General features: G+C 43.8%; 1 protein-coding gene across 2 annotated transcripts in view; it reads right to left on the reverse strand.

Annotated features, from left to right (window-relative positions):
- The window catches only part of GLT1D1 (glycosyltransferase 1 domain containing 1), a 110,800-nt gene that overhangs the window by 30,581 nt on the left and 53,016 nt on the right, over positions 1-27,203 (reverse strand). For both annotated transcript variants that reach the window (XM_021072863.1, XM_021072862.1), the window contains exons 5-9: positions 24,873-24,909; positions 22,246-22,302; positions 16,577-16,672; positions 15,610-15,659; positions 1,976-2,019 (exon numbers count right to left, since the gene is read on the reverse strand). In XM_021072863.1, coding sequence (XP_020928522.1) covers positions 1,976-2,019; positions 15,610-15,659; positions 16,577-16,672; positions 22,246-22,302; positions 24,873-24,909 — 284 coding nt within the window. The remainder of the gene's footprint in view (positions 1-1,975; positions 2,020-15,609; positions 15,660-16,576; positions 16,673-22,245; positions 22,303-24,872; positions 24,910-27,203) is intronic.

Here is a 27,203-nt window from a genome sequence, read left to right on the forward strand (position 1 = left end):
TAAGGATCTGGCATTTGTCACTGCTTTGGCTCAGAGTTTTGTTTTGGTTTTTTTTGGTCTTTTTGTCTTTTTAGGGCTGCACCTGAGGTATATGGAGGTTCCCAGGCTAGGGGTCAAATCAGAGCTGCAGGTGCTGGCCTGCACCACAGCCACGGCAACACCAGATCCAAGCCATTTCTGTGACCTACACCACAGCTCACAGCAACGCTGGATCCTTTACCCACTGAGCGAGGCCAGGGATCAAACCCACCTCATGGATACTAGTTGGGTTCATCGACCACCAAGCCACAACAGGAACTCACGATAAAGGGTTCAATACAGAAAACCTTACAAGGCTGGGAATCTATTCCATTTCCTCCGTGATAAGAGAGGGAGGAGGCCTATTCACAAGTCTGCTTTCATTCTGAATCCATCTGACAAAGAAGACACACATTTCTCAGACACTGGAAGTCAGAGATATGGCTCTCACCATTTTTCTCCATCTGATTTAGAAACAAATCTTTCTAATAACTCAACCTTCTTTCAAATACTTTTTAAAAGATACTACGAGAGAGAATTATAGACGTAAAATAGAGGCAAAGGCATCACTTTGGAAATGGAAATAGTAATATCGAGAGAATAATTCAACCGATACCCATGTGCCCAACACTTGGTCACAGAGGTTTTGTCTTGTTTTATTTTTTTCACCCAACAATAAAGACATTCTTCCCTGTCCCCCAGCCTCTCTCCCAGTCTCTTGATTTTTCTTTTTCTTTGTCTTTTTTTGGCTTTTTAGGGCTGCACTTGCAGCATATGGAAGCTTCCAGACTAGGGGTTGAATTGGAGCTGCAGCTGCTGGCCTACACCATAGCTCACAGCAACACGGGATCCTTAACTCATGGAGCGAGACCAGGGATTGATCCCACATCCTCATGGATTACTAGTCAGGTTTGTAACCTGCTGAGCCATAACAGGAACTCCCCTTCAGATTTTTTTTTTTTTTTTTTTTTTTTTGTCTTTTTGTCGTTGCTATTTCTTGGGCCGCTCCCACGGCATATGGAGGTTCCCAGGCTAGGGGTTGAATGGGAGCTGTAGCCACCGGCCTACGCCAGAGCCACAGCAACGCGGGATCCGAGCCGCGTCTGCAACCTACACCACAGCTCACAGCAACGCCGGACCGTTAACCCACTGAGCAAGGGCAGGGACCGAACCCGCGACCTCATGGTTCCTAGTCGGATTCGTTAACCACTGTGCCACGATGGGAACTCCCAGATTTTTTTTTTTTTTCCTTAAGCCCACACCCACGGCATATGGAGGTTCCCAGGCCAGGGGTCTAATCAGAGCTGTTGCTGCCGGCCTATGCCAGAGCTACAGCAATGCCAGATCCGAGCCGCGTCTGCGACCTACACCACAGCTCACAGCAACACCGGATCCTTAACCCATTGAAGGAGGCCAGGGATGGAACCTACAACCTCATGGTTCCTAGTCGGATTCGTTTCCACTGAGCCACGATGGGAACTCCTATTTATTTTTTTTTAGTGAGCAGTTAAGGCCCTGTGTGTGTAAGCCAGCTTTGGTGAGTCTCTGGCTGGAAGACAAAGGCAACAGATAACAAATACCCTGACAAATTGCTTTCCAAGGGGCTGGCAGCGATTTTCACCCTCACTGGCAGATAGTTTAAGTCTTTTCAGTTTTGGCCAACACGATCAGTGATGATTATAACCTGACATGACAACGGGTTTCCTGGGCATTTCCCTGAACTAGAGAGGCTGCATGAGTGTCAGGGTTGCCACTGTCCAGGGAAAGGCCTCTGTTCCCAGGACTGTGCAAGGGGAAGGCCACAGCGCCGAGGATCTCACAGGGTCATCAGGTGATTAAAGGAGGAACTGAGCTCTGGGAACAGAGCCTGGGACACTCAGTGCTGGGAACTGGGTTCATTTATAGGTCACACTAGACCACCTCTCCTGCAAATTGCTGGTTCACTCCCTGTACTTACCTCTTGACTTTGGCTTTGACTTCCCTTGTGAACACTGGATCGACCTGAAGAGAGACAAAGATGAATTTCAGGAAAAGCCAGAAATGAATGGAAGTCTCAAGAGGATTGCCTAGCAAAAGAAAAAAATCAAAACCCTTCTAAAGGGAGATCGCCTTGGGACTCAGTGGGTTATGAACCCGACTAGGATGCATGAGGATGCCGGTTTGATCCTGGGCCTTGCTTAGTGGTTAAGGATCTGACATTGCTGTGCTGTAGGTCACAGACACGGCTCCAATTGGACCCCTAGCCTGGGAACTTCACTATTCCAAAGGTGCAGCCCTACAAATCAAAACCAACCAGCCCACCAAACAACAACAACAACAAAACTCTTCTAGAAAGAGTAAGAGAGGAGTTCCCGTTGTGGCACAGTGGTTAACGAATCTGACTAGGAACCAAGAGGTTGCAGGTTCAATCCCTGGCCTTGCTCAGTGGGTTAAGGACCTGGCATTGCCGTGAGCTGTGGTGTAGGTCACAGATGTGGCTCAGATCTGGTATTGCTGTGGCTGTGGTGTAGGCTGGCAGCTACAGCTCCAATTAGATCCCTAGCCTTGGGAACCTCCATATGCCTCGGGAGCAGCCCTAGAAAAGGCAAAAAGACAAAAAGAATAAAAATAAAAATAGAAAGAACAAGACTGCAGATTGCACCACAAATACAAAAATACCTATACACCTAATCTCAAATGTATACTTTCCCAATGACACTGCCAGACATCTCAGCAGGAGAAAGACATCTGGACACATGAAGGTAACCACTGTATCCACAGAGGAATAGAACTTGTTTCTGAACCAGAAACCATACTCTAACAACTCTTGGCACAAAATGACCACTTCTTAGGTAAATGTACTCATATCAGTACCAAGGGAAACTTCAGGGATACTTTTCACAGGGTTTGTATAAGCCTACTTAGGAAGCTGCAGCATATATTTTATGACATCTAGTTCATCCAACTGCAAACTCTTCAACACAACAACCAGTGGACTGGTTTTGCCTGCACCATCCCTCCACTGGTTTTATTAACAATGAATACAATTTTAAAATAACTGAGCAAATAGTCTCAAATTTATGCAAGCGTGACACAGAATTCTAAACCCATCTTCAAGACAGAGGCAGGTGAGGGTGTGAACACATTTTACTAATACAGTGTCTGCCGGCTCATCCTGTTACTGAAGATGAGCTTAGAAGTGAAAGCAGATTCAATTTCTCTTCTCATTCGCACTCTACCAGTAGGTATTAGAATGACAAACCAAGTGAGTGTAATGAATATGATGACATCCTTAGAGCTTATTTTGCGAACTGAAATAACTGTTTTCCAGAACTTCATTTTGGTTTTGTTTGGCAAGGAAATGCTGTGTGTGTGTGTGTGTGTGTGTGTGTGTGTGTGTGTGTGTGTGTGTGTGTTTACAGGCACATGTGCTGAACCCCAAATCCTTCAAATGACTCTTAGCAGTGGCATCTCAAGGAGCTGGTAACACAAAGCTCACTGACATCCCTGAAGTTACTACCACATCACTACGAAGGTTAACACCGTAAATGTGGATACATAAGGAAATTTGTTATTCCCAATTTTTTTATGGTTCACTGTATTTTTTTAAATTTATTTTTGTCTTTTGTCTTTGTTTTGGGGCCATACCCGAGGCACATAGAGGTTCCCAGGCTAGGGGTCTAATCGGAGCTGTAGCTGCTGGCTTATGCCACAGCAACGCCAGACCTGAGCCATATCTGCGACCTACACCACGGCTCACGGTAAGGCTGGATCCTTAACCTGCTGAGTGAGGCCAGGGATAGAACCTGCAACCTCATGGTTCCTAGTCAGATTCGTTTCCACTGTGCCACGACGGGAACTCTAGTTTACCGTACTTTAATAGCAAACTTGCAGGAACAGCACAAAAGACAAGACCCAATCAAGCACATATACTTGCATGTAGGCCACCTCAGAAAAGTGCTATGAATGTATGGAATCTGCTGTACAATAAAGATGCTGCAAACACTATTTAGTTGCCATCAATAAGAAATTTACTTGCTATTGCTTGATATGATATTGCTTATACCTGGAATCTAAAAAAAAAAAAAAAATGATACAATGAACTTACTTACAAAACAGAAACAGACTCACAGACCCAGAAAATAAACTTATGGTTACCAAAGAGGAAAAGGGGGTGGGAGATAAATTAGGAATCTGGGATTAACAGATACACCCTACTATGTATAAGAGAGACAAACAACAAGGTCCTACTGTATAGCGCAGGAAATGCTACTCAATATCTTGTAATCATCTATCGTGAAAAAGAATCTAAAAAATAATATATGTGTGTGTATAACTGAATCACTTTCTTATACACCTGAAACTAACACAATGTTGTAAATCAGCTATATCTCAATAAGATTTCGTTTTTTATGGCTGCAAACAAGGCATCTGGAGGCCAGGGACTGAATCTGAGCCACAGCTGTGACCTACCCTGCAGGTGCAGCAATGCCAAATCCTTTAACCCACTGAGCTGGGCCAGAATCCAGCCACTACAGTTGGATTCTTAACCCACTGCGCCGCAATGGGAACTCCAATAAAAAATTTTTTTTAAAAAAAAAGAAATGTATTTGTTTCAAGAAAATCCAAGCACGCCCTTGTGGCACAGTGGGTTAAGATCTGGCACTGTCACTGCTGTGGCTCTAGTTACTGCTGTGGCATGGGTTTTGATCCCTGGCCCGGGAACTTCAGCATGCTGCAGGTGTGGCCAAAAAAAAAAGAAAAGAAAAAAGAAAATCCAGAATATTTTAACAGGTTTCTCTATAACTTTCATAAAATTCAACTTCTGAAACTTGTTTGTCAAAACATTCTGACCTGTCCTAATGTCTCTGCTTTTATATTAAAAATTCATACACAAATGAAAACAGAAAAAACAGTCAGTCTCTGATTTCTGCCCCTTATTTTTCCACACACTTAGGTACTTTTTGACTCCATGGGGTAGGGTTGGGGGATCTAATGTTCGGAGCTATCAAACAAGAAGAGAATTTTTTCTTTGTTTAAAGAATGAAAATTTCCCTTGGAAGTTTCCATTGTGGCTCAGTGGTAGTACCTGACTAGTGTCCATGAGGACATGGGTTCGATCCCTGGCCTTGCTCAGAGGGTTAAGGATCTGGCGTTGCTGTGAGCTGTGGTGTAGGTTGCAGACGTGGCTCAGATCTGGTGTTGCTGTGGCTGTGGCGTAGGCCAGTAGATGCAGCTTTGATTCGACCCCTAGCCTGGGAACTTCCATATGTCATGGGTGCAGCCCTAAGGACCCCCCCAAAAAAGAAATGTTTCCCATCTTTGTTGTCTTAAGCATGTGTACTCAGGGTGAAGGCTGGATGTCCTCTAGCAAATCTGTTACAAATCTGGTGTAGATCATACACAGGCTGCTGTCTTCCAAAAGGACAACCAAACGGGCTTCATTTGTGTTTTGCCGAACACGGATAGCTGTGCTCTGGAGGTGCAGATCTGTCTGGAAGTTCTGAGCAATTTCTTCCCCAGACCCTGGAAGGATCATCTGCCAATCAGAAACTCAGTGGACTTGTGACAGCGTGTGTGCCAGAGTCAGTCCCCCCACCCCCGTCCATAACCCAGAACCCAGAGCCCAGAGCCCAGAGCCCAGAGCCCAGAGCCCAGAGCCCCTACAGGCCTGTAACAATGCATTTCTTCACCCCTCCAGTAGAGGGCGCACTCTTCCTTTTAAAAAATTTATTTTATTCAAGTATAGTTGATTGACAATGTTGTGTCCCTTTCTGGTACAGGGCAAAGGGATTAAGTTATGCATACATAAATGTACATTATTGTTCACATTCTTTTCTTTTTTTTTTTGAAGTTTTCAGAATATTTATGTTTGGTATTTCCAAAAAATGCCCCTGAATACAAAACTAATGAACTGATTAAAGTGTCAGCCATCCAGGTTTACCCGCAGATTCTCAGCCCCTACTGAACAAAGCCAACAATTTATATCCAAAATGGGGCCCATTATTTTCTTTCCCTGGTTAAAGACAGTGAGAAATCAGCAGTTCCCCTAGGTTGAATTTCATATTAAGAACCTCTATTTCAAAGGCTCCTTTAGAAGCGGGTCTGAATAAAATGCACAAATCTGGGGGGTAATGTGACTAAGTATCTTTTTTTTAAAAAAGTACAGTTGATTTACATCATATTCTTTTCCATTACGGTTGAACACTGGAACTGACTCCAGTTCCCAGTGCGCTACGGTAGGACCTTATTTATCCATCCTAGATATACACTAGTTTGCATTTTCTGGCTTTAAGTTGACTGCTTGAAGTGCATGTGCAATATTTGTGTGACAACTGGATACAACGGATAAAGTGTAGAGCCTATAAAATGTTTCCCCATCAACCCACCTCTGTACTTGTTTGTTATGTCTGATGAATTTCCCCCAACGTGAACAATTGGGCCAATATGGAAACAAAAAGTAAGTCTAGCACAGAGGGACATGAATGGACCCAGAGCAGGCACCCCTCTGGCAAGGTAGGAAAAATATATTTATTATCAATGCTTCCTATGGTCAGATTTGCAGTTAAAAGGAGAAAAGGAGGGAAGATATTTTTCCCATATTGAAGAATGGGAAGTCATTCTGGCTTACACATGATTTAATGCGGATTTTAGGCTAATCAAAGCAGCCTGTTGGTGGACTATTAAACATATATTGTACATCTCCTTTCACCATTAAAGAAAAAAAAATTCAAGAGTTCCCATCGTGGCGCAGTGGTTAACGAATCCGACTAGGAACCATGAGCTTGCGGATTCGATCCCTGGCCTTGCTCAGTGGGTTAAGGATCCCGCGTTGCTGTGGCTCTGGTGTAGGCCGGTGGCTACAGCTCCGATTAGACTCTAGCCCGGGAACCTCCATATGCCATGAGAGCGGCCCAAGAAATGGCAAAAAAAACAAAGAAAAAAAAATTCAGAGAATAACACAAAGATACATCTCTGGTTGTTTTGTTTTGTTTTAGGGCTGCAGGTGCAGCATATGGAAGTTCCCAGGCTAAGGGTCCAACTGGAGCTGCAGCTGCCAGCCTATGCCACAACCATAGCAATGCCAGATCCAAGCCACATCTGCAGCCTATGCCTCAGCTTGTGGCAATGCCTGACCCCTAACCCACTGAGCGGGGCAAGGGATCAAACACACATTCTCATGGTTACTAGTCAGGTTTGCTACTGCTGAGCCACAAGGGCAACTCTCACAAAGGTGTGTTTAGAAGATTATTCTCATTGCAATACATCTACTAATTTTCTAATGTTTGCCCACGTATTATATGACAAAGTGATCAAAGAGAGAGATAATGTTTTTCATAATACAAAATATTGCCACTAAGCTTGGAACTCGAGATTATTTCCAACTTCATGTCCATTCCCCAAATTAGGCAGAACCATGCCCCATTTCAGCAGGAAGTAACCAGAGCCATCGCCGTTCCATTCCCTCAAAGAGGTGGGGAAAATTGGAACAGAGATGGAACTAAACCCAAGTTCCTCTGCCAAGTTTATGATCAACCTCTTTATCCAAGACTTTATTCCCTTTCTTGTTCTGTACCTGTCCCTCAAGACTGAGGAGCATCAAAGGAAAGGGGAGGTTGAAACAGAGCAGGACCCTATGATCCTCCCCCCACATCCTCCATCTGCCTTTTGTCTGTAGAAAAACTTTACTCAAAAGAATAAGTTTAATCAGAAAAGTGAGAAAGTGCAGAAGCAAAGTAAAACAGTCAAATGAGACCAAATAATAATAGTTTAAGCCACTAAGCAAAAGTCAAGGACCTTTGGTTCCTCCTCAAGGGCTGTAGATCATATTCCGAGCCACACCCTGTGAGCTGTCTTACAGATACAGAAACCCCCTCCCCGCCAGGTGGAAGAACTTAACTACATGTTGACCAGACTGCAGCCAGGACATAAACTGCCACAATTCCAGGGAACTGGAACAAACTCATCCTGAAACTGGAGATCAACTGTACTTAAAACAGTCAAGGTGATGTTGATCAGATCACCACATGACCAGCTTCAAGATCAGAGTCAGAGCTGACTGTGCTGTTTCTGCATGGAGCCTCCTCCCTCCACCTTTGCACCCCTGAAAGCCCCCTTTAAAAGCTCCTGCCCACTGACTGACAATGGGGAGTTGGCCTTTAGAAGTCCTTTCCCCAACCCCCAAGCCCCACCCCGGATGCTGCACTCCAAAATAAACTTTCCTTTCCACCAGCCCCGCTCTCCAGTATCAGCTTTCAAGTGGCAAGCAGCTAGACCCCACTTTGGTGACACCATCACAAAAGGTAAACAGTCTAATGCAAGCCCTCTTTTGGCACGACATATTCAGTTTGACATATGCTGTTTTGTTTTTATGGCTGCACCCATGGCATATGGAACTTCCCAGGCCAGGGATCAAATCTGAGCCACCACTGAGACCTATACTGCAGCTGTAGCAATACCAGATCCTTTAACCCACTGCACCCCATCTGGGCTCGAACCTGCACCTCTGAAGTGATGCGAGCCATGGTAGTTGGATTTTTAATCCACTGTGCCACAGCGGGAACTCCTGACATACATGTTTTACTTAATGATACGTTTTAGTTAGAAATTCCTCCTGTTTTTAATGGTACTAACACATTTCTGCTCTCATGATTACCTATCTAGAGGAAAAGAATTCATCAAGGGGGAAAAAAACAAATTGTACAAGACAGCTGAAACAGCTAACCCTTTAACTAAAATTTCACTGAAGGAATAACAGCAACTCTCAAGCTGAAAGTACAAACCGCATTAAGCTTTCCAGGGTTTACCTTCCGCATCAGTTCATTTTCGAATCTCTTAGTGAAGCCAAGGGGAACAAAACACAAGATAAAGAAAATAAAAAGAAGGGTAGCTATTTTTATTTAGTGAGAGCCCATGTTATGAAATTTTAAAAAGCAAAAGCACCGCAAGCAGCAAAGAAGAAATTCTCGTTTCCCCTGTCTGAGCTTATTTATTTTCTAGCAAAATATATTGTCTCCACTCCCAGGCTTAAGGAAAATCATCTTTGATATAAGAAATTATCGTGGAAAGTCATTAAGCCTGTCATGCTCACACTGAATGTTCCTACCACGCTGCTTATCAAAGAGTACCAGCAAATGCCCCCACTCCACACACCGCTGTAAGCAGAAACTACACGCTTTGCCAAGAATGGCCGGACTGAGAAATCAAAGAAGCTTTAATAGAAAACCAATGCCTAACTCAAACCATCCTGCAGCTAAAACAGAATCCTACCATGTCAACATCAGCACAGAAAGTTCTTTCATGTAAAGCCCATAGGATGCCTCCTACAAACCCGGTACTGTGCAACAGTGCACTCATTTTGGCCTCACGAGCAGCAGTTCCTTAGTCCGTCTACTTTACAGATGGGGAAACTGAGGCCCATAGAGGTGAAGTGCACCCAGCTGGCTCTCAACCACTCTACTCCTGGGCCATGCAGGACTATCCTCTGCCTCATACCGATGATGTGATCTTGGTCCAAAGGTGTTAACTAACTTGCCAGCAGTGAGCAGTAATGGAGGAGCAGGTTGATTTCCTGGGAGCACAGAGATCTCACTTTTGAAATGCCCTTGCTAAGAATGACCACAAAAGGAAACACAGGTGTGGTGTCTGAAAAATAAAGCATACACAGTATCACCACTTTTTTCAAGCAACCTGAGAACATGCACCCTACTATTTTGTAAATGGTTGGTAGAGAGGTAAAGGCCAATTGCAAAGCAGAGCAATCATATTCAAAAGATGAGGGCAGCAGGGGGAGGGATAAATTAGTAGGTTGGGGTTAACACATACACACTGCTATATATAAAAGGACAGGATCTGATCCCTAGCCCGGGAACTCCATATGCCACGGGGCACCCAAAATGAAAAAAAAAAAAAAAAAAGGAGTTCCCACTGTGCCTCAGTGGTAATGAACCTGACTAGTATCCATGAGGATGCGGGTTTCATCCCTGGGCTCGCTCAGTGGGTTAAGGATCTGGCATTGCCGTGAGCTGTGGTGTAAACTGCAGAAGTGGCTCAGATCTGGCATTGCTGTGGCTGTGGTGTAGACCAGCAGCTATAACTCTGATTTGACCCCTAGCCTGGGAACCTCCATATGCCGTGGGTGAGGCCTGAAAAAAAAAGAAAGAAAAACAAAAAAAAAAAAAAGAGAGAGAGAGAGAGAAACAACACGGCCCTACAGTACAGCACAGGGAACTCCACTCAATATTCCATAATAACCTATATGGGAAAAGAATTTGAAAAGGAATGGATATGCGTATACATATAACCAAATCACCTTGGTGTACACCTGAAACTAACACAACACTGTAAATCAACTATACTCCAATATAAAATAAAAATTAAATTAAAAAAAGAAGAGTGTGCGAAGTGCCTTCTGAGCTGAGCCACGGGACCCACTAGGAACAGACGTGAATGCTGTATACACCCCAGCCCCAAGGGCTCCCCTGTCCTGACAGACACACCTCCAGCCTGGCATTATTTGTCCCCATCTATCTTCCTAACCCAACTGCAGGCTCCCTGCGAGCAGGGGCCATCTATTCTACTCACTGCTATGTATCCACGTATCCACCACATGTGGCCCTGATAAGCATTTCTTGAAGGAAGGAATAAGGGGATAGAGAGAGAGATAAAGATAGATGATGGATTATATAGATAATGGGAGAGCAAAATTTGCCACCCCAAAATGTCTCTCTGGCATGCAGATTATTATTTTTTATTATTTCCAGCTATAAACAATCAAAGCCCAAAAGACTCAGGAAGAACCTCTGACCTCCCCTAACTGCCTAAAAGAATGTAGATCAAGGAGCTGGTCCAGGAAGGGAGCTATGACTGTGGACAGAGGGAACCCAGCAAGGTCTGTTTATTACTTTCATCTCTGGAGCTTCCTGGTGGTTCAGTGGGTTAAGGAGCCAGCATTGTCACTGCTGTGGCTTAGGTGGCTGCTACAGCATGGGTTTGATCCCTGGCCTGGGAATTTCAGCCAAAAAAAAAAGCAAAAAAAAAAAAAATTCCTCTCCAGGTCCCATAGTCTCTGTCTGGAGGAGCAAACATTTGCTTACTAACCATTTACTTTCTGTTTCCATGTGAAATTTGTTCCTCCCCTTTGAGGTCCCAAACCCCTACCCCCAACATCCTCTTTTGTCTTTAGCTGAAGATGGTATTTAAGTTGAGGATCTCATCCATTTTGGAGAGTTGTTCAGTTTTCCTGGGTCTCTTGCTATGTATATCTGTGATTAAACTGATGTTTGAGGGAGTAACCATCATGGCTCAGTAGTTACAAACCCAACTAGGATCCATAAGAATGCAGGTTTGTATCCTGACCTTGCTCAGTGAGTCAAGGATCTGGCGTTGCTGTGAGCTGTGGTGTAGGTTGCAGATGCGGCTCAGATCCCACATTGCTGTGGCTGTGGTATAGGCCTGCAGCTCTGACTCAACCCCTAGACTGGGAACCTACCTATGCCACGAGGGAAAAAAACTGATGTTTGATTTTTCTCCTGTTCATCTGTCTCGTGTCAATTTAATTCTCAGACCAGACAGAAGAACCCAGAAAGGATGAGGAAAATTTCTTCCTTCTTGACAATATACATACATACATACATACATACATATACATACATAGGTATTCATACATGTACATATGTATGTACATATATACATATTGTTCATGCAAATGAACAGGAAGTAAATGAAGATATCCAAGCGTCCTCTTGAAGTTTTGCTCATAAACGTCAATATATCCATAAAGGATAACGCCATAAGGGATAATTACTGCACTAAATTACAGCCGAGCATCATTTTCACTGCTAAGAGCATTCTTTCCATTTCCCTAAAGGAAATGCAATGAATAAATGCCAGATACCAAACATAATGGCCAATTTATTTCCATTAAGTGACCTATAAAAGTCTTCAGTTCTTGTTTGATCATTCATAAAAAAACAAATAGGGAATCTGAATATGCCGTGATCATCGATTTTTTTGCTTTGACTGTTCAGCTTCCATTTCACCTGTTCTGCTTCCTCTGGGGGAGGGGTCTTCCTCCCCTCCCCTCACTGGATGGGGTCTGGTGGAAGTGGAATCAGGTGTCTGGTCCACTCCTTACAATACGGCAGACGTAACCCATGCTGGACCGTGGACCCTGACGGTGATGGTCCGGAGACCATGAAGATGCAGTCCTGACCTGGTCTGCAACCTCTCCCACAGTTCTCTTAGTAGCTCCTATAATCTCCTAATAAATGTCCTTGGGCTTGTGGCCGAAATTCAGCCTCTATCTGCTGGTGCCCAACTGAAACTCAGAGACAGAGTTTTGGGTAAAGAGAAAAAAAAAAAAAATAGCTTTACTGCTTTGCCAGGCAAAGGGGGTCACAGCAGGCTAATGGCTTAAGGACTGTGTCCCCCATTGGAAAGAATTGTGAAGAGTTTTATAGTAAAAAGGAGAAAAACAGGTTTTCAGATAGGAATCAGCATCAAGACAAATGTGCATTCTTCTTCCTTTGGGGGAATCTCAGTCATCAGAGCTGGAGTCAGGAGATCTCAGCATGATCATGACGGTGGTCTTCTGGGTTATTGCCTAGAGTAACAGTACTTGCGAAAGGGCATGTGGATCAGAGATGAGAACCAACTAGGAAAGTTCCTGTAAACCTTCATGTGCTAATCATCTTTCACCCACAGGCAGTTGTGCTCAGGGTGCCTCGTCTTTAGCTTATGGGTGATTGTGTTTAGGGTGCAATTAAGCCAGGGAGAAGCACAAGGAAGGGCTTGAAGCTGTCCAGTTTTAAAGTATTCATCTCTAAAAGAAACATAAGGAATATCACTTTTCTCTTAGGTGTTTAAGATGCCTACAACATTATGTGTCTCCTTGAGAAGGATCCAGGATCCTGCCCCAGGGCTGCTCTATTGTTGCTTGACTGCTCCTCCCTGGTCTCTGCCTCCCCTCCCTTCTCTGATCAGCAACTGTCTGAACCTGCCCCTTGGAGCTCAGGCAAGGTCATAGTGGCTGAATGAGGCCCATTTCCTAAGAACAAGAAATGGGGACACAGAAAGGCTTTTGTTCCCAGGAACCCCTTGGGGTCCTGTTCAGTTACAGGCTGAAGTTGGTCTGAGGCTGCTGGCAGGGGCCACTGGCTGAGCTGTGTAGCTTCTTTGCTGGGCTCTCCTGTGGGACCAGGCTCTATGGAGAGAAATGCACAAGACTCTGTCTACACTGTGATTATTCCCTAATAACAGACTCAGCTTGTCCGCTAGACATATTAACTAACCAAGTCAATGCAATTTTGTCCTAAGAGGCCCTGCACGTGACCTGGAAAAGCGACAGCCTTCCCAAAGTGTATAATTTAGATGTACAGAATTTATTCAGTCATTGAGCTTAGCACTTAGCAAAGAAAGAAATGAATGGAAGAAGCGTGTACCCACATCAGATGTCAAAAATAATGGTAGTGCTCGGGGTGTTTAATCTCTTCTAAGAGATAAGGATTGAAAGGTGAGTTTTAATGTGTTCAAACATTTGACCTCTGACACAGTTCTCAAATCCATTTCCAAACGATCAGCCTATTAACCTGTAACACTGTAGCAAATACTCAAGTTCAAGTGTAAAATCAGTTCAGTCTTCTTCTAGTTCTCTGTTCCAAGGTGATAGTAAATTGAATTCTTGACACTGAAAATTGAGAGATGTTTGGAAGTCTTATAATGATGATAGGGAAGAGCTTGTTTACATTGAGTGGTCAGAAGAAGCATATTTGACCCAGGCCAAGATCTGGGCAGGGAATTTCATGGAGGATGGAGCCAATGCACTGGTTTTCAAGAGGGAATACATTTAGTGGTCACACATACACACGTACCATCCAGCATGGCCCAAGTCAGTGATTTCCAAACTTCAGATCATTGTAGTTTCCATTGTGGCTCAGCAGGTTAAGAACCTGACATAGTATCCTTAAGGATGTGGCTTCGATCCATGACGTTGCTCAGTGGGTTAAGGGCCCAGCGTTACTGTGAGCTACACTGTAGATCATAGACACAGCTCAGATCTGGTATTGCTGTGTCTGTGGTGTAGGCCAGCAGTTGCAGCTCCAATTCAACCCCCGGCCTGGGAACTTTCATAGGCTGCGGGTGCAGCCTTAAAAAGGAAAAGAAAAAATGAGTCCAAGTCCAAAGCCTTTGCTTCTGCACTCAGGTCCGTGCAAACCTGAGAAGATATCTGTCTACATTACTGCAGGGAGATTTAGATCTGGAAGATCCGGTCTCACTTGTCGGCTGAGGAGAAGCGAGCAAATCTCTTAAAGCTCTGGGCTGAGTGTGCCCGTGGCCCAGGGCCAGGTGCTTACAACTAGTTTTGCTAAGTGGTGATTTTGCAGCCCAAAGAGGCCTTTCCCCATTTCTTAGAGGGTTTTTAATTATAGATAGCAGAGCAGCGGAGCGCCTCGTGGAAGTTGTGCTTGAGAATTATTAATAATTCATGTCAATGAATGTAAGGACTAGCAACTCTCAGATCATAACCCTTCACAGCTCTTCACTCAAGAGCTCCCTTTCCCGGCTACTCTTTCACTCATTCATTCTCTTGCGGCTTTGTGTTCTTGATTCTACACAAGCAAACTAACTCGGCGGCCATTGGATGCAGCTCTGGAAATGCTCCCGTGGGGGCCTTGGGGGTGGGAGGTTCAGGAGACTTGTCCTGGACCTGTATTTGCCCAGCAAGCATCCTGTCCTTAGGTGTATCACAGGTTTATTAGACTAGCTTGGAGAAAGGGAGGCAGGGCTGGTAGAAATTGTGAAAGCATTAAAGCTTCCCAAGGCATGCCTTTCCACGGTCCCTGAAAAATTGCTTTGCTTCATCCGGCTCAAGCCCCCATCTGTTCCCTGATCCCCATCAGGCAATCATGACAGCCCTTGTTCAAGACTACTGAGAACTGCCTTCCTCTGGAAGTTACAAAAAAGAAAACAGAGATGCATTTTTTAGGGCCGATGAGGCAAAGAGAGAGAGAAAGAGAGTGGTGGGGGGAGAGAGTATGTACACACATAGTTGTGGTTACTGAATTAGTTCTCAGCATTTCTTTTACTTATTTAGGGCCACACCTGTGGCATATGGAAGTTCCCAGGTTAGGGGTTAAATTAGAGCTGCGGCTCCTGGCCTGCACCACAGCCACAGCAACATAAGATCCAAGTCTCATCTGCAACCTATGCCGCAGCTTGCAGCAATGCTGGATCCTCAATCCACTGAGCAAGGCCACAGATCGAACCCATATCCTCATGGACACGATGTCAGGTTCTTAATCTGCTGAGCCACAATAAGAACTCTCTAGACAAACTTTCTTTATGTGACTCTTCTGTATTCCTGTAAGAATTCATTAGTTAGCCTTTGTAGGAATGAATTAATTGTAAGGACTTAGAAAGCCTCATCATCTTTAACCTTAGTCTGGTGTTCATTTCCTTTAAATCAATAGACCTTATTTTTTAAGCGAGTAGACCTTATTTGACTTAAGAAAGAAAGAAAATTGGTTAGAAGAGTAACACAAACTAATTTTGGGAAATACATTAAAAGAATGAAGAGGAAAACAGAGAGGAGATCAATGCAGATCAACTTACTTCAGGACCGACGATTACCATGTAAACGTTGGGCTCTTCCTGATGCCATTCTTCAAGAGGAAGAAGAAAGAAAAAACCTTTACAAGGGTTTTAAGTCACAACTCAAAACGTAATTCAGTTTAATATTAAATACACTACAACATGAATTATTTCATATCATTCATTCATATTCATCAACTTATATTTATTTTTTAATTTATTTGATTGGAGTATAGTTGATTTACAGCATTGTGTTAATTTTTGCTGTATAGCAAAGTGATTCAGTTATCCAGATATTTGCATCTTTTTCATATTCTTTTCCCCTATGGTTTATCACAGGACGTTGAACAGAGTTCCCAAGTTATATTTACGCTAAATAAAAATATTGGACATTTTATGATTTTAAGGAAAAAATTTTTTTCTAGTAGTTTCCTGGTGGCCTAGTGGTTAAAGGATATGGCATTGCCACTGCTGTGGCTTGGGTTGCTGCTATGGCATGGGTTTGATCCCTGGCCCAGGAATTTCTGTATTGCTGCAGGAGCAGCCAAAAAAATTTTTCAACTAGAATGTTACACATTATCCAGATGTCCAATTGATTATGTGATTAGGATGGATATGCCATCATGACTCAATATGGACTTTCAAATATACTGAAGAGTCTATAGATTAACTTAAGAAATGCAACAAAATTCTAAATGCATCATACAAATTGGCATGTATGAAATATTTCCAGATAAAAGTATTTTAGCCTCCTAATTATTGGCTCTTTTTTACAATTTCCTCTGAAGCTGAGGACACAGGAAAGTAAGAAACAACTGGAATTACTACACAGTGTGACTATTTTTCTGGTTGTTTCCAAAGTAACAATCCAGAAACAGTCCTGCTAATGTGCAAAAGAGGAGAAAAACTCAAAGTCCTAAGGAGAGAGATGGGGAGACAGGGACCCCGGTGGAATTCCACATCCAAAGGATCCCAGTAGGAAACATACCCGAGAATGCCTCCACCAAGTAGAGAGGGTCTTTCACTTGTCTGAGTCCACAGATCAGGAGAAACACGTGTAGACTGTCAGCACTTTGGTTAATCTCTGCAACAGAAGAGTTCAGGGTATGTCAATGGAAAGGACTTGGCTTGATAACTCAGTAACAAAGACCCCATGGACACTCGGCTCTGACCTCTCAGTCCACTGCTCCCATGCCTAACCTTTGTCTTCATTTCACTGCGTGAACTAACTGTTCCTTCTGGTGGGTCAATCTGAGCTGAACTTGACCTAATAAACATGAAGATGCTTCTGCTGCAATGCAGAAGGATGGGGCAACAGAATATAGTCCCAGTTATTACTGAAACGTGAGCTATGGGTTCTCAAAAAGATTTCGATGCAATTTCAGCTAGGAAGAATATTTTCTTTATGAAACTGGAAAGGTGGTTTATATAGGAATGCCCTCTTGTGTCCATATATATGTACACACATGTACAGGGGCATGCATTTAATGTAAACATGTCCACAGATACATAAAAGGTTTTGGTTTGCCATATTGAAAGCTGTTATGTTAGACCAGTTGTGGATAACCACCTTCTTCATGGTCCCTCTTGGCAAGAGGTGGAACCAGTTTCCCCAGCCCTAGACTCTAGGCTGACCCACTTTCCTTAATAACAGAGCACACTTGGAGTTCCCACTGTGACACAGTGGGTTAAGAATCTGACTGCAGTGGCTCGGGTTGCTGTGAAGGGGGGTCCAATCCCTGGCCCAGAATTTCCATATGCCACAGGTGCAGACAAAAAAAAAAAAAAAAATCACCAGGGATGGAAGAAGCAGATGTTATGTGTCTCCAGGTGTGAAGCAGTGAGGAGGTAACATCCCTTACTCCATCCTTATGATGTACATGATACATGGAATAGCCACTCAACAATAGAAAAAGATGGGGAAAAGGTAAGAGAAACCACAAAAGCACCAAAAAGAAGAGGAAATCAGAGAATAGATATTACTGAATTGAAAACAGTAAATACAAAACCAAAGCCAACACAAAGATGGTACCCAAAGGCAGCACCCAAAGAAAGCACTATTTTAAGAATCTACGTGGGAGTTGCCATTGTGGTGCAGTGGAAACAAATCCGATTAGTATCCATGAGGATGCAGGTTCGATTCCTGGCCTCACTCAGTTGGTTAAGGATCTGGCCTTGCCCTGAGCTATGGTGTAGGTTGCAGATGAGGCTCAGATCCCACATTGCTGTGGCTGTGGCATGGGCCAGAAGCTGTAGCTCCAATTGGACCCCTAGCCTGGGAATTTCCATATGCTGCATGTGCAGCCCTAAAAGGGAAAAAAAAAAAAAAATTATGTGATGTTTCAGTAAAAAGACTGGATCTAACTCATTACTGTGCTCTGTGATCAGGACAGGTGTTGGAAACTGACTTTACTCTTTTACTCTGATTTGACACATGTTAGCTCCTCTGACAAAGCAGTTTCAGAAAACCTCTTGGCCTTCTGGTTTGGTAAAGCTGGAGAAAAGTGCCCTGGATGAACCTCCACCCCAGAACCCTTACGAAAGCCAATCATGGGAGGGAATAATCCATAAATTACAGCATTGATCTTTAGAATGTTCCGACCATAATTTACAGTAAACATTTATATTGCAACCCCGTATGTGAGATGTAAGTGGTGTGGGGGTTGTTTGTTTGGCCTCACCCCTGGCATGCAGAAGTTCCTCCAACAGGGATCTGTGCCACAGCAGCGACCCCAGCCACAACAGTGACCACACCCGATTCTTAACCACTAGACTACCAGGGAGCTCCAAAACAAAAGTATTTATACACATAGACCCACAGACACACACATACACAGTACAGTTCTAAAGAATATTAGATCTGCTACACAAAAAGCATAAGTTCCCAGGTTAGAGGCTGAATCAGAACTGCAGCTGCCAGCCTACACCACAGCCATAGCAACACTGGATCAGAGCCAAATCTGTGACCTACATCGAAGCTTGCAGCAACGCTGATCCTTAAACCCGCGTCCTCATAGATACTAGCTGGGTTTTTAACCCGCTGCACCACCAGGGAACTCCACACTCAGATTTTTAAAAAGAACTGCCAGAGACCAGCCTGTAGAGGTTTGGAGGTGAGGCAGGTCCCTACCTAATTTGTTTAGTGGATTTCATTTCCTCATTTGAAGCCCAAACTTATCTTTCTTCTCTTTACTTTTCCTCTAATATCCGGGATTCATACGAGCCAAGGTTGAACTCATCCTTTACAAACACATTTGTTTGCATGTCTTCCCGACATCACCGTTGCCTGGAGGATGGTATTTTTAATCTTCCAAACAAAATGTGTCATTTCTGTGGTCTGGCACCATAGCGGTCCCAACAGACTAAGCATCACATGCCCTAATCTTCTAAGTGACTCATCAGCTGGTGCAAGAATAGAAACCCAATCCTCCTTTAAGCCACTTTCTTTGCCGTTTTCTATTCCAGGAGCTCTGTTTATTTATTTATTTTTTCACGTGTTATTATAAGGAGGAAAGAATTCAAGGACTTCTGATGAGTGATTAGACTTAGTGAATTTTAGCTGAGAAATCTGATGGGGGGGTTGCTGTGAAAGAATCGAAGGCCCTAATAAGATTAATTTTCCTTACGAAAAACAAGTGAGTTTTCCTAGGAATAGCCTGAGGAAGAAAAATACGACCATCTGAGTTTTGCATAGTAGAGTTTCCATATAAAAATACAGACAGAATTTTAAAAAAGAGAGAGGGGAGTTCCCATTGTGGCACAGCAGAAACAAATCTGACTAGCATCCATGAGAATGTGGGTTTGATCCCTGGCCTTGACAGTTGGGTTCAGGATCCATCAGTGCCGTAGGTCACAGACACAGCTCAGATCCTGAGTTGCTATGGCTGTGGTGTAGGGCAGCAGCTCCAATTCCAATTCAGCCCCTAGCCTGGGAACTTCCATATGTAGCAAGTGTGGCCCTAAAAATCAAAAGAGAGAGAGAGAATTAAATAAACAATGAAAATAGAAATAAAGCAGAAATAAAAAAAATGGAGTTTCTGTTATGGCTCAGCAGATTAAGGACCTGATATTGTCTCTGTGAGGATGAAGTTTCAATCCCTGGCCTCAATCAGTGGGTTAAGGATTGGGCATTGCTGCAAGCTGTGGCTTAGGTCACAGATGGGGCTCAGATCTGGTGTTGCCATGACTGTGGCACAGGCCCCAGCTACAGCACTGATTCAACCCCTGGCCTGGGAACTTCCATATGCCACAGGCGCAGCTGAAAAAAAAAAAAAAAAAAAAAAAAAAAGGCACCCCCCCCAAAAAAAAAACCCAAGAAGGTGCTGGGAGTTCCTTGGTGGCTCAGCAGGTTAAGGATCTGGCATTGTCACTGCTGTGGGGCAGGTTCGATCCCTGGCCTGGGAATTTCTGCATGCCACGGGCATGGCCAAAAAAAGACTATAAACCCTGGGAACTAATCAACTACCCTCCCTTGATTTCAAGGTTAACAATTCCTAAGACTCCAGAGGGTGAGTGTTTGATCAGTAATGGTTTGCATCAAATTCACTGTAAGTTCTGTTTTCACCATTTCCAGCTCCAAGTGGAAATGACACACCACAATCACAGGTGTCGAATGCTCCAGAGCCCGGGGTGAGATAGCAGACAGGCCGTCTCTGGAGTCTGTAACACGACCAAGACGAACAGCCATACAAATGAGAACAGACGCCTGATCATAAAACCCAGAGGGCCCATGAATTCTCCATCTAACCCCAGAGCCATCATCTAAGTGAGCCGGCTGCCGGCGTCACAACCCTAGCTCCCCAAAGCCCATATATTCTGCATACGTTTACAGCTTCTAATTGCACACATTAAGATTAAACTGCAGCCAAGAAGATCTCCGGAGGGAGCGCTGCCTATGGAGTATTTTACATCTCCAGGCTGTTCCGTTAATCACGCCACCATAAGACGGATGGAACAAGCAACCACAAGGCTAGAGGACTTGATGACAAATCACTCTCCTTTTGGAAATTATGAATCTTAGTTACACCGCCTTGGCGACCTGTGATAGACGGAAGATGGAATAACCTTACAACAGGCCACTTAAGATGGGCCCACTGGCTCTGAATAACAGCGCACACTTTCTGACATGATAAAGCAGGCGGACGGCGTGGCTTCATTTGTAACGCGGACAGTGGCTCTGCCGTGGCTGCTGAGGTTGATGGAAAACACTTGGGAAATTATTTCTAATCAAACGCTGGGAAATTTCTTCTTTTCAGAGGAACCCAAGGCTGACACAGAGTACGTGGCGGAGGTTCTGCTTGAAGTTTGGGGAGTGAAAAGGGGCCAGGGGTGTTCTCCTGTCTGCCGTGGGCGGGACACTGATTTTGCATTTTCAGGTTTTTTCTCTGAAGTTTCCAAGAAGGACCTGTAACTTCAACTCCCCCTAATGTGCTTGTTGTCTCTAGGGAAAAACATCTCAGGTTAAAACAGATGAATTCTTAGGCCTCGAATTGCATTTGCTGAGACAATGTGAGGTGTTCCAGCATCTTTACTGGAATGACTGGGCTGATCAGCCTCTAAGGCAGCTATAATCCCAAATGGCATACACTTACGGGCTTCATTTGCACACAGCTGAACTTTTTACACTTAAAGATACCACGCAGGAGTTCCCATCATGGCTCAGTGGTTAAAGAACCCAACTAGTATCCATGAGGACTCAGGTTTAATCCCTGGCCTTGCTCAGTGGGTTAAGGATCTGGCATTGCTATGAGCTGTGGTGTAGGCTGAAAACAAGGCTCGGATCCTGCGTTGTTGTGGCTGTGGTGTAGGCCGGTAGCTGTAGTTCCAATTGACCCCTAGCCTGGGAACTTCCATATCCCAAAGGTGTGGCCCTAAAAAAAGAGACAAAAAATTAAAAAAAGACGTCACACAAGAATATATAAGTATATTTTTATATATAAGTATATAACAAGCATTTATATATATATGTAAAATTTTTGAGAAAGATACATCAAAATACTAATAGTCTTTCCTTTTTGGTGCTGAAATTTCAAGTGGTTTAACCCTTGTTTCTTAGTCTGACCTCTGTTTTCTTCTTTTTTTTTTACAATGGTCACTTATGTGTGTAGTTAATAAAGTAACATCAAATGAACACAGGAGATTGGCATCCTTAATAAGAACAGACATGACATGATACTACACATCAGGGAGGTTTATCCAAAAAAAAGCAGCATCAGAAAGGCTATTGTGGAGTTCCCGCTGCAACACAGTGGGTTAAGGATGGGCACTGCTGCAGCCGTGGCTCTGGTGGCATGTGGCCAAAAAAAAAAGGAAGAAAAAAAAGGCTGGCACTACTCTTCCTCCTGCATCCCAGCCGCAATTCCTCCCAAGGATGACACCGCTGATGTCACCACAGGGAAAAACAAAGTTTGTTTTAATGGTACCTGGCCCCCTCCCCTTGTTCTGCCAAAAGAGTCCACTTCTTTGACCCTGACAGCCTCTTCTTCCAAACCACGGGAGCCTAGCAAGGGACTAACACATGTTGACAAGATGCACTTGAATCAAAATTCTACCGAAGCTGTACAGGAGAAAACTGACAGAACACTGTACACCATCTATCATGGAAAAAACAAAAATCATTAAAAAAAAAAAATCCTACCAGAGGATTTCACCTCTTACCTGAATGCTGAAGAAAGGTGTTCCAATTAAAGGTGGCGTTCGGCACGGTTGCAATTCCTGGGCCAAAGGGAAGAGAGGAGAAAGTTCGTGTTGTTGAGACAGAACCCGTTTTTTTCCGTTGACATTTAAATAACCGTCATGCTCAGTTCTTGTAAAGAACTCAACAGTCTGAGGATCTGGCTGAATTCTCCTTGATCCCTCCAAGCCCATGAGGCTTAAAGGGCGCCCATGGAGAAGAGATCCATCACTTTCACCCCCAGCTTCTGTTACTGGGACAGACTGTCCCCAGGTCACAGAAAGTTTGCGTTCCTAGTTCCTAAAAAATGCATTTGGGTGAGAGGTGTCTGAACCATTCCCAACTAAGCTCTAATAAAAATCACACAGAAATTATGTCTGTATTTAAAATGCCTCATCTCATGGCAGGGATAAATAGCAAGGTCCTATGATAGAGCACCGGGAAATATGATCCATTATCCTGAGGTGAATCATAATGGAAAAGAATATTAAAAAGAATGTTTATATACATATAATTGAATCACTTTGCTGGCAGAAATGCATAAAACATTGTAAGTCATTTTTCTCTGAAAAAAAAATGAACATTTTAAGAGTCTGAAAGCCTAGAGGCAACATTGAACGGATTCTCTTGAAGGGGGAGGAGGTGGGATGGGCTGAGAGGGTGGGGTTAGTAGACGCAAACTATCCCATTTAGAATGGATAAGCAATGAGGTCCTACTGTACAGCACAGGGATAGACCGTGATGGAAGATGATATGAGAAAAAGAATGTGTGTATGTGCATCCCTAGGTCACTCTGCTGTACAGCAGAAATTGGCACAACATTGTATATAAACTATACTTTATTACCATTATTTATTTTTTTGTCTTTTTGCCATTTCTTGGGCCACTCCTGCAGCATATGGAGGTTCCCAGGCTAGGGGTCTAATTGGAGCTGTAGCCGACGGCCTACACCAGAGCCACAGCAACTCAGGATCCAAGCCGCATCTGCAACCTACACCACAGCTCACGGCAATGCCGGATCCTTAACCCACTGAGCAAGGGCAGGGATCGAACCTGCAACCTCATGGTTCCTGGTCGGATTCGTTAACCACTGAACCACAACGGGAACTCCAACTATACTTTAATTTTTAAAAAGTCAAAAAAAAAATGGATTCTCTTGAGAGCAGAAAAGAACTGAAATTTTATAGCATGTAAATCACATCATCTAACCACCTCTTCAAGGCACCTCTGAGCTTGCCGTTCACAGTGACTGGTACGATGCCAGCTAGGTAAGGAGTGCTTACCCACACCTGCCCTGGACAGCCTCTGGAATGGAGAGTGGGGATGGTCCCCAAAAAGCCTAAGTCCTATTAAGCTGGTTGATTCCTCCAATTCATCCGGCTGAAAACTGACATGCACAGAGGTTAATCGGGGTCTGACATGACTCAGTGTGTGGGTGGGAGAGGCTGTGCCCCAAATGCAGCATCAAAGCCTATGTTTTTCCTGCTGCACCAGCGTTTTCAGTGGCTCTAAACCAGGCCACGGCAGATGCATGGGTGGTCCAACCCTCAGGCTGCCCTGACTCTTCCCCCTTTTATACATTCTGAGTCAGCGCAGCTTTTTTTAAATGGGGGCTCCACAAAAGAGTGTATTCAATGAGTGATTCTGCTGCTATAAGCATCCTGGGAACCACTAGCACATTTATTTTTATTTTTTTTTCATTTTTTTATTTCCCCAATACATTACTTTTTTTCTCTACCGTACAGCATGGTGACCCATTTACACATACCCATAGCACATTTATACCTCAGCAACATGACCTGGATAAGGTGGCCTTGAACTCGTGGCCCTGGGTTCAGCACTGGTTCTCACCTCAGCTTGGAGTGAGCTGTGTTCTTTGGAACCACTGTTTCCCTGATTTCTACCATGTGGGTCCATGGTTTTGCTATCTGGGTTTAGGAGAAGCTCAGGGTCTCAAGAAAGGATGTTGGAGGCCACCACGGGGCAGGACTAGGGGAGGGAGGGCAAGAAGGGCTGGAGATGGAGGCAGAGGGTCCTGGGTGCCCCCAACTCAATTCAACTTAAATGAAGTTCATCTTTTTCCTTTTGTCAACATACCACTGATATTGGTGGTATGTGTACTTCTGTTAAGTGACTGTATTTTAAATTACACTTTTACTTTTTTATTTTTATTTTTTGTACAGTCGCACCTGCAGCACATGGAAGCTCCCAGGCTAGGGCTCTGACCAGAGCTGAAGCTGAGGCCTATGCCACAGCCACAGCCACGCCAGATCAGAGCTGCATCTGTGACCTACACCGTAGCTTGCAGGAATACCAGATCCTTAACCCACTGAGCAAGGCCAGGCAGGGATTGAACTCACATCCTCATGGCTACTAGTTGGATTGTTAATCTGCTGAGCCATTACAGGAACTCCTAAATTACTCTTTATAATGTTCTCCTATTTACCTTTTATCTTCGTGTTAGAAAACAAAAGTGTACCTATTCTGCTATTTTTAACTGAATCCCAGACATCTTATTATTATTTGGGGAAACAAATGCTTCAATATTTCAGTACATGTCTCTAAAAGATAAATACTCCTATTTTTTTCAAGTATACTTAAAAATTCTTACCTTGATTCTGGACATAGATCTTACCCCTAGCGTGTGGCTTTGGAAAAGAGGGAAGAAAGAACAACAACAAAAAAAAAAAGAAGTCAACTGGACAATCCATTACCATTGCTTTTTAGAAATAAAATGAAGGCCATTAAAAAAAAATCCTCTTGGAAGACATTGCAAAGAATCATCTATACAGCCACTCACAGACTAGTTACTTTGTAAGAGCAAAGAGTCACTTCTGCTTTTAATGGGGGGTAGCCCATTAAAAATACAGCATCTCTAAGGTAAGAAGCACAAAGAAAGATGTCCCTTAAATCAGGCATAATGCAATGTTACAAATTTCTAGTAACAATGTTAGCAGAAAAATTCTGAAGCTCAGAGAACATGCCAGGGATGGAGCCCATCAGGTGCACATCCGGAGCTGAAGCTGAAGGTAGAAGTTTTGGGGAAACAAATGCTTAAATAGAGAGAGAACACCCCCCCCCAACTTTGGAGAAGAAAGGACAAGAGGGAAGGGGAGGAGGGGATGGGGAGGAGGGAGGAGGAAAGGAGATGAGGAGGAGGAAGAAAAGGAGGAGGTGAGGTGGAGACAGAGGAGAAGGAAGAAGAAGAAAGGAAGATGGAGGAGAAAGAGGGAAAGGAAAGATGGGAATGGAGCAGGAGGAGGGGTACCCAAATGCTGCAAAACAAGAGAAGAGGCCCAGGAGACAGATTCTTCCAGGATATGAGTGGCTTGGTCTCAAGAACCCTATAAGGACCTCCCCAAATGCCTCTTTCACATCAAGGGACACAGTGACACCTGCATGACTAATCTAGATACCTGTCCCCAGATATAAACTTACTATTCCTAGTGGTGTTTTTTGGTGGAACTTCACAAAACTACTAGAGAGAAAATGAATCCATTTCTTGGGGTCATTTTGAAGTGGTGTCATATATACTTTTAAAATCAGGTTTGGACCCAACGGTGGAGCAGAGTGAAAAATCCACTGTTGACATGGCGGCAGGTTCAAGTTGGTGCTGAATTTCTCGAGAGTGATAAAAAGCTATGGTCATTTTGATTTAAAAAAAAAAAAAAAAAGTCTGAAAAGGGGCCTCTTTTGGCCAGGTAACCTAAATATCAGCTCCATGCATTGAAATGAGTGGCCAGCACAGAAAACTCACCTCCTCGCTCTCTCTACTTGAATGTGTGGGGAGGGCTCCGGGTGGTCCTTAGGGTGACCGGGAGCCTGTGTATTGCGTGTGGTCAGCCGATCCACTATAACCTGCAACCTGGAATCAGTTTTATGTTTTGGGGAACAACCTAGAGGTGAAGCAGTCCCACCAAGGGATGGATGGGGGGAAGAGGGAGGTCCTCTGCCTTCTGCCTGGTGGATGGGAATGTTGTGGGAGGGGCAGAAACCCACCATCCGAGGACTGCTGAATGCAAGCTGGTACAAAGACCTGAGTCTTGCTCTGGTTTTGCTTTTGACTTTAGAGTTAACTTTTTTTTTTTTTTTTTTTTTTTTTTTTTTTTGAGGGCCGCACTTGCGGCATATGGAAGTTCCCAGGCTAAGGGGCAAATTGGAGCTGCAGCTGCTGGTCTACACCACAACCATAGCAATGTGGGATCCAAGCTGCATCTGTGACTTATACCACAGCTCACAGCAATGCCAGATCCTTAACCCACTGAGTGAGGGTAGGGATTGAACCCGCGTCCTCATGGCTACTACTCAGGTTCGTTACCACTGAGCCATAGCAGGAACTTCCGAATTACATTTTATATTAACCGTCAGAAGCACCTGAGGCCACTGAAAGACATAAGTACCCTCCTCAAGTCACCATAGAGCTGGAATGCATTCCCTTTCAAAATGCCCTTAAATCTTTCAGCCATTTTGAGTTTATTTTGGTGCATGGTGTGAGGGTGTGATCTAGTTTCATTGCTTTGCACTCAGCTGTCCAGGTTTCCCAGCAATGCTTGCTGAATAGACTTTCTTTTTCCCATTTTATGTTCTTGCCTCCCTTGTCAAAGATTAATTGACCATAGGCATCAGGGTTTATTTCCGGGTTCTCTATTCTGTTCCATTGGTCTGTCTGTCTGTTTTGATACCAGTACCACACTGTTTGGATGACTGTGACTTTGTAATATTTCTTGAAGTCTGGAAAAGTTATGCCCCCTGCTTGGTTTTTGTTTCTCAGGATTGCTTTGGTGATTCTGGGTCTTTTGTTGTTCCATATAAATTTTTGGATTGTTTGTTCTAGTTCTGTGAAAAATGTCATGGGTAATTTGATAGGGATTGCATTGAATCTGTAGATTGCTTTGGGTAGTATGGCCATTTTTACAATATTGATTTTTCTAATCCAGGAACA

This window comes from Sus scrofa, chromosome 14, assembly GCF_000003025.6.
Source record: "Sus scrofa isolate TJ Tabasco breed Duroc chromosome 14, Sscrofa11.1, whole genome shotgun sequence".
NCBI classification, from domain to species: domain Eukaryota; kingdom Metazoa; phylum Chordata; class Mammalia; order Artiodactyla; family Suidae; genus Sus; species Sus scrofa.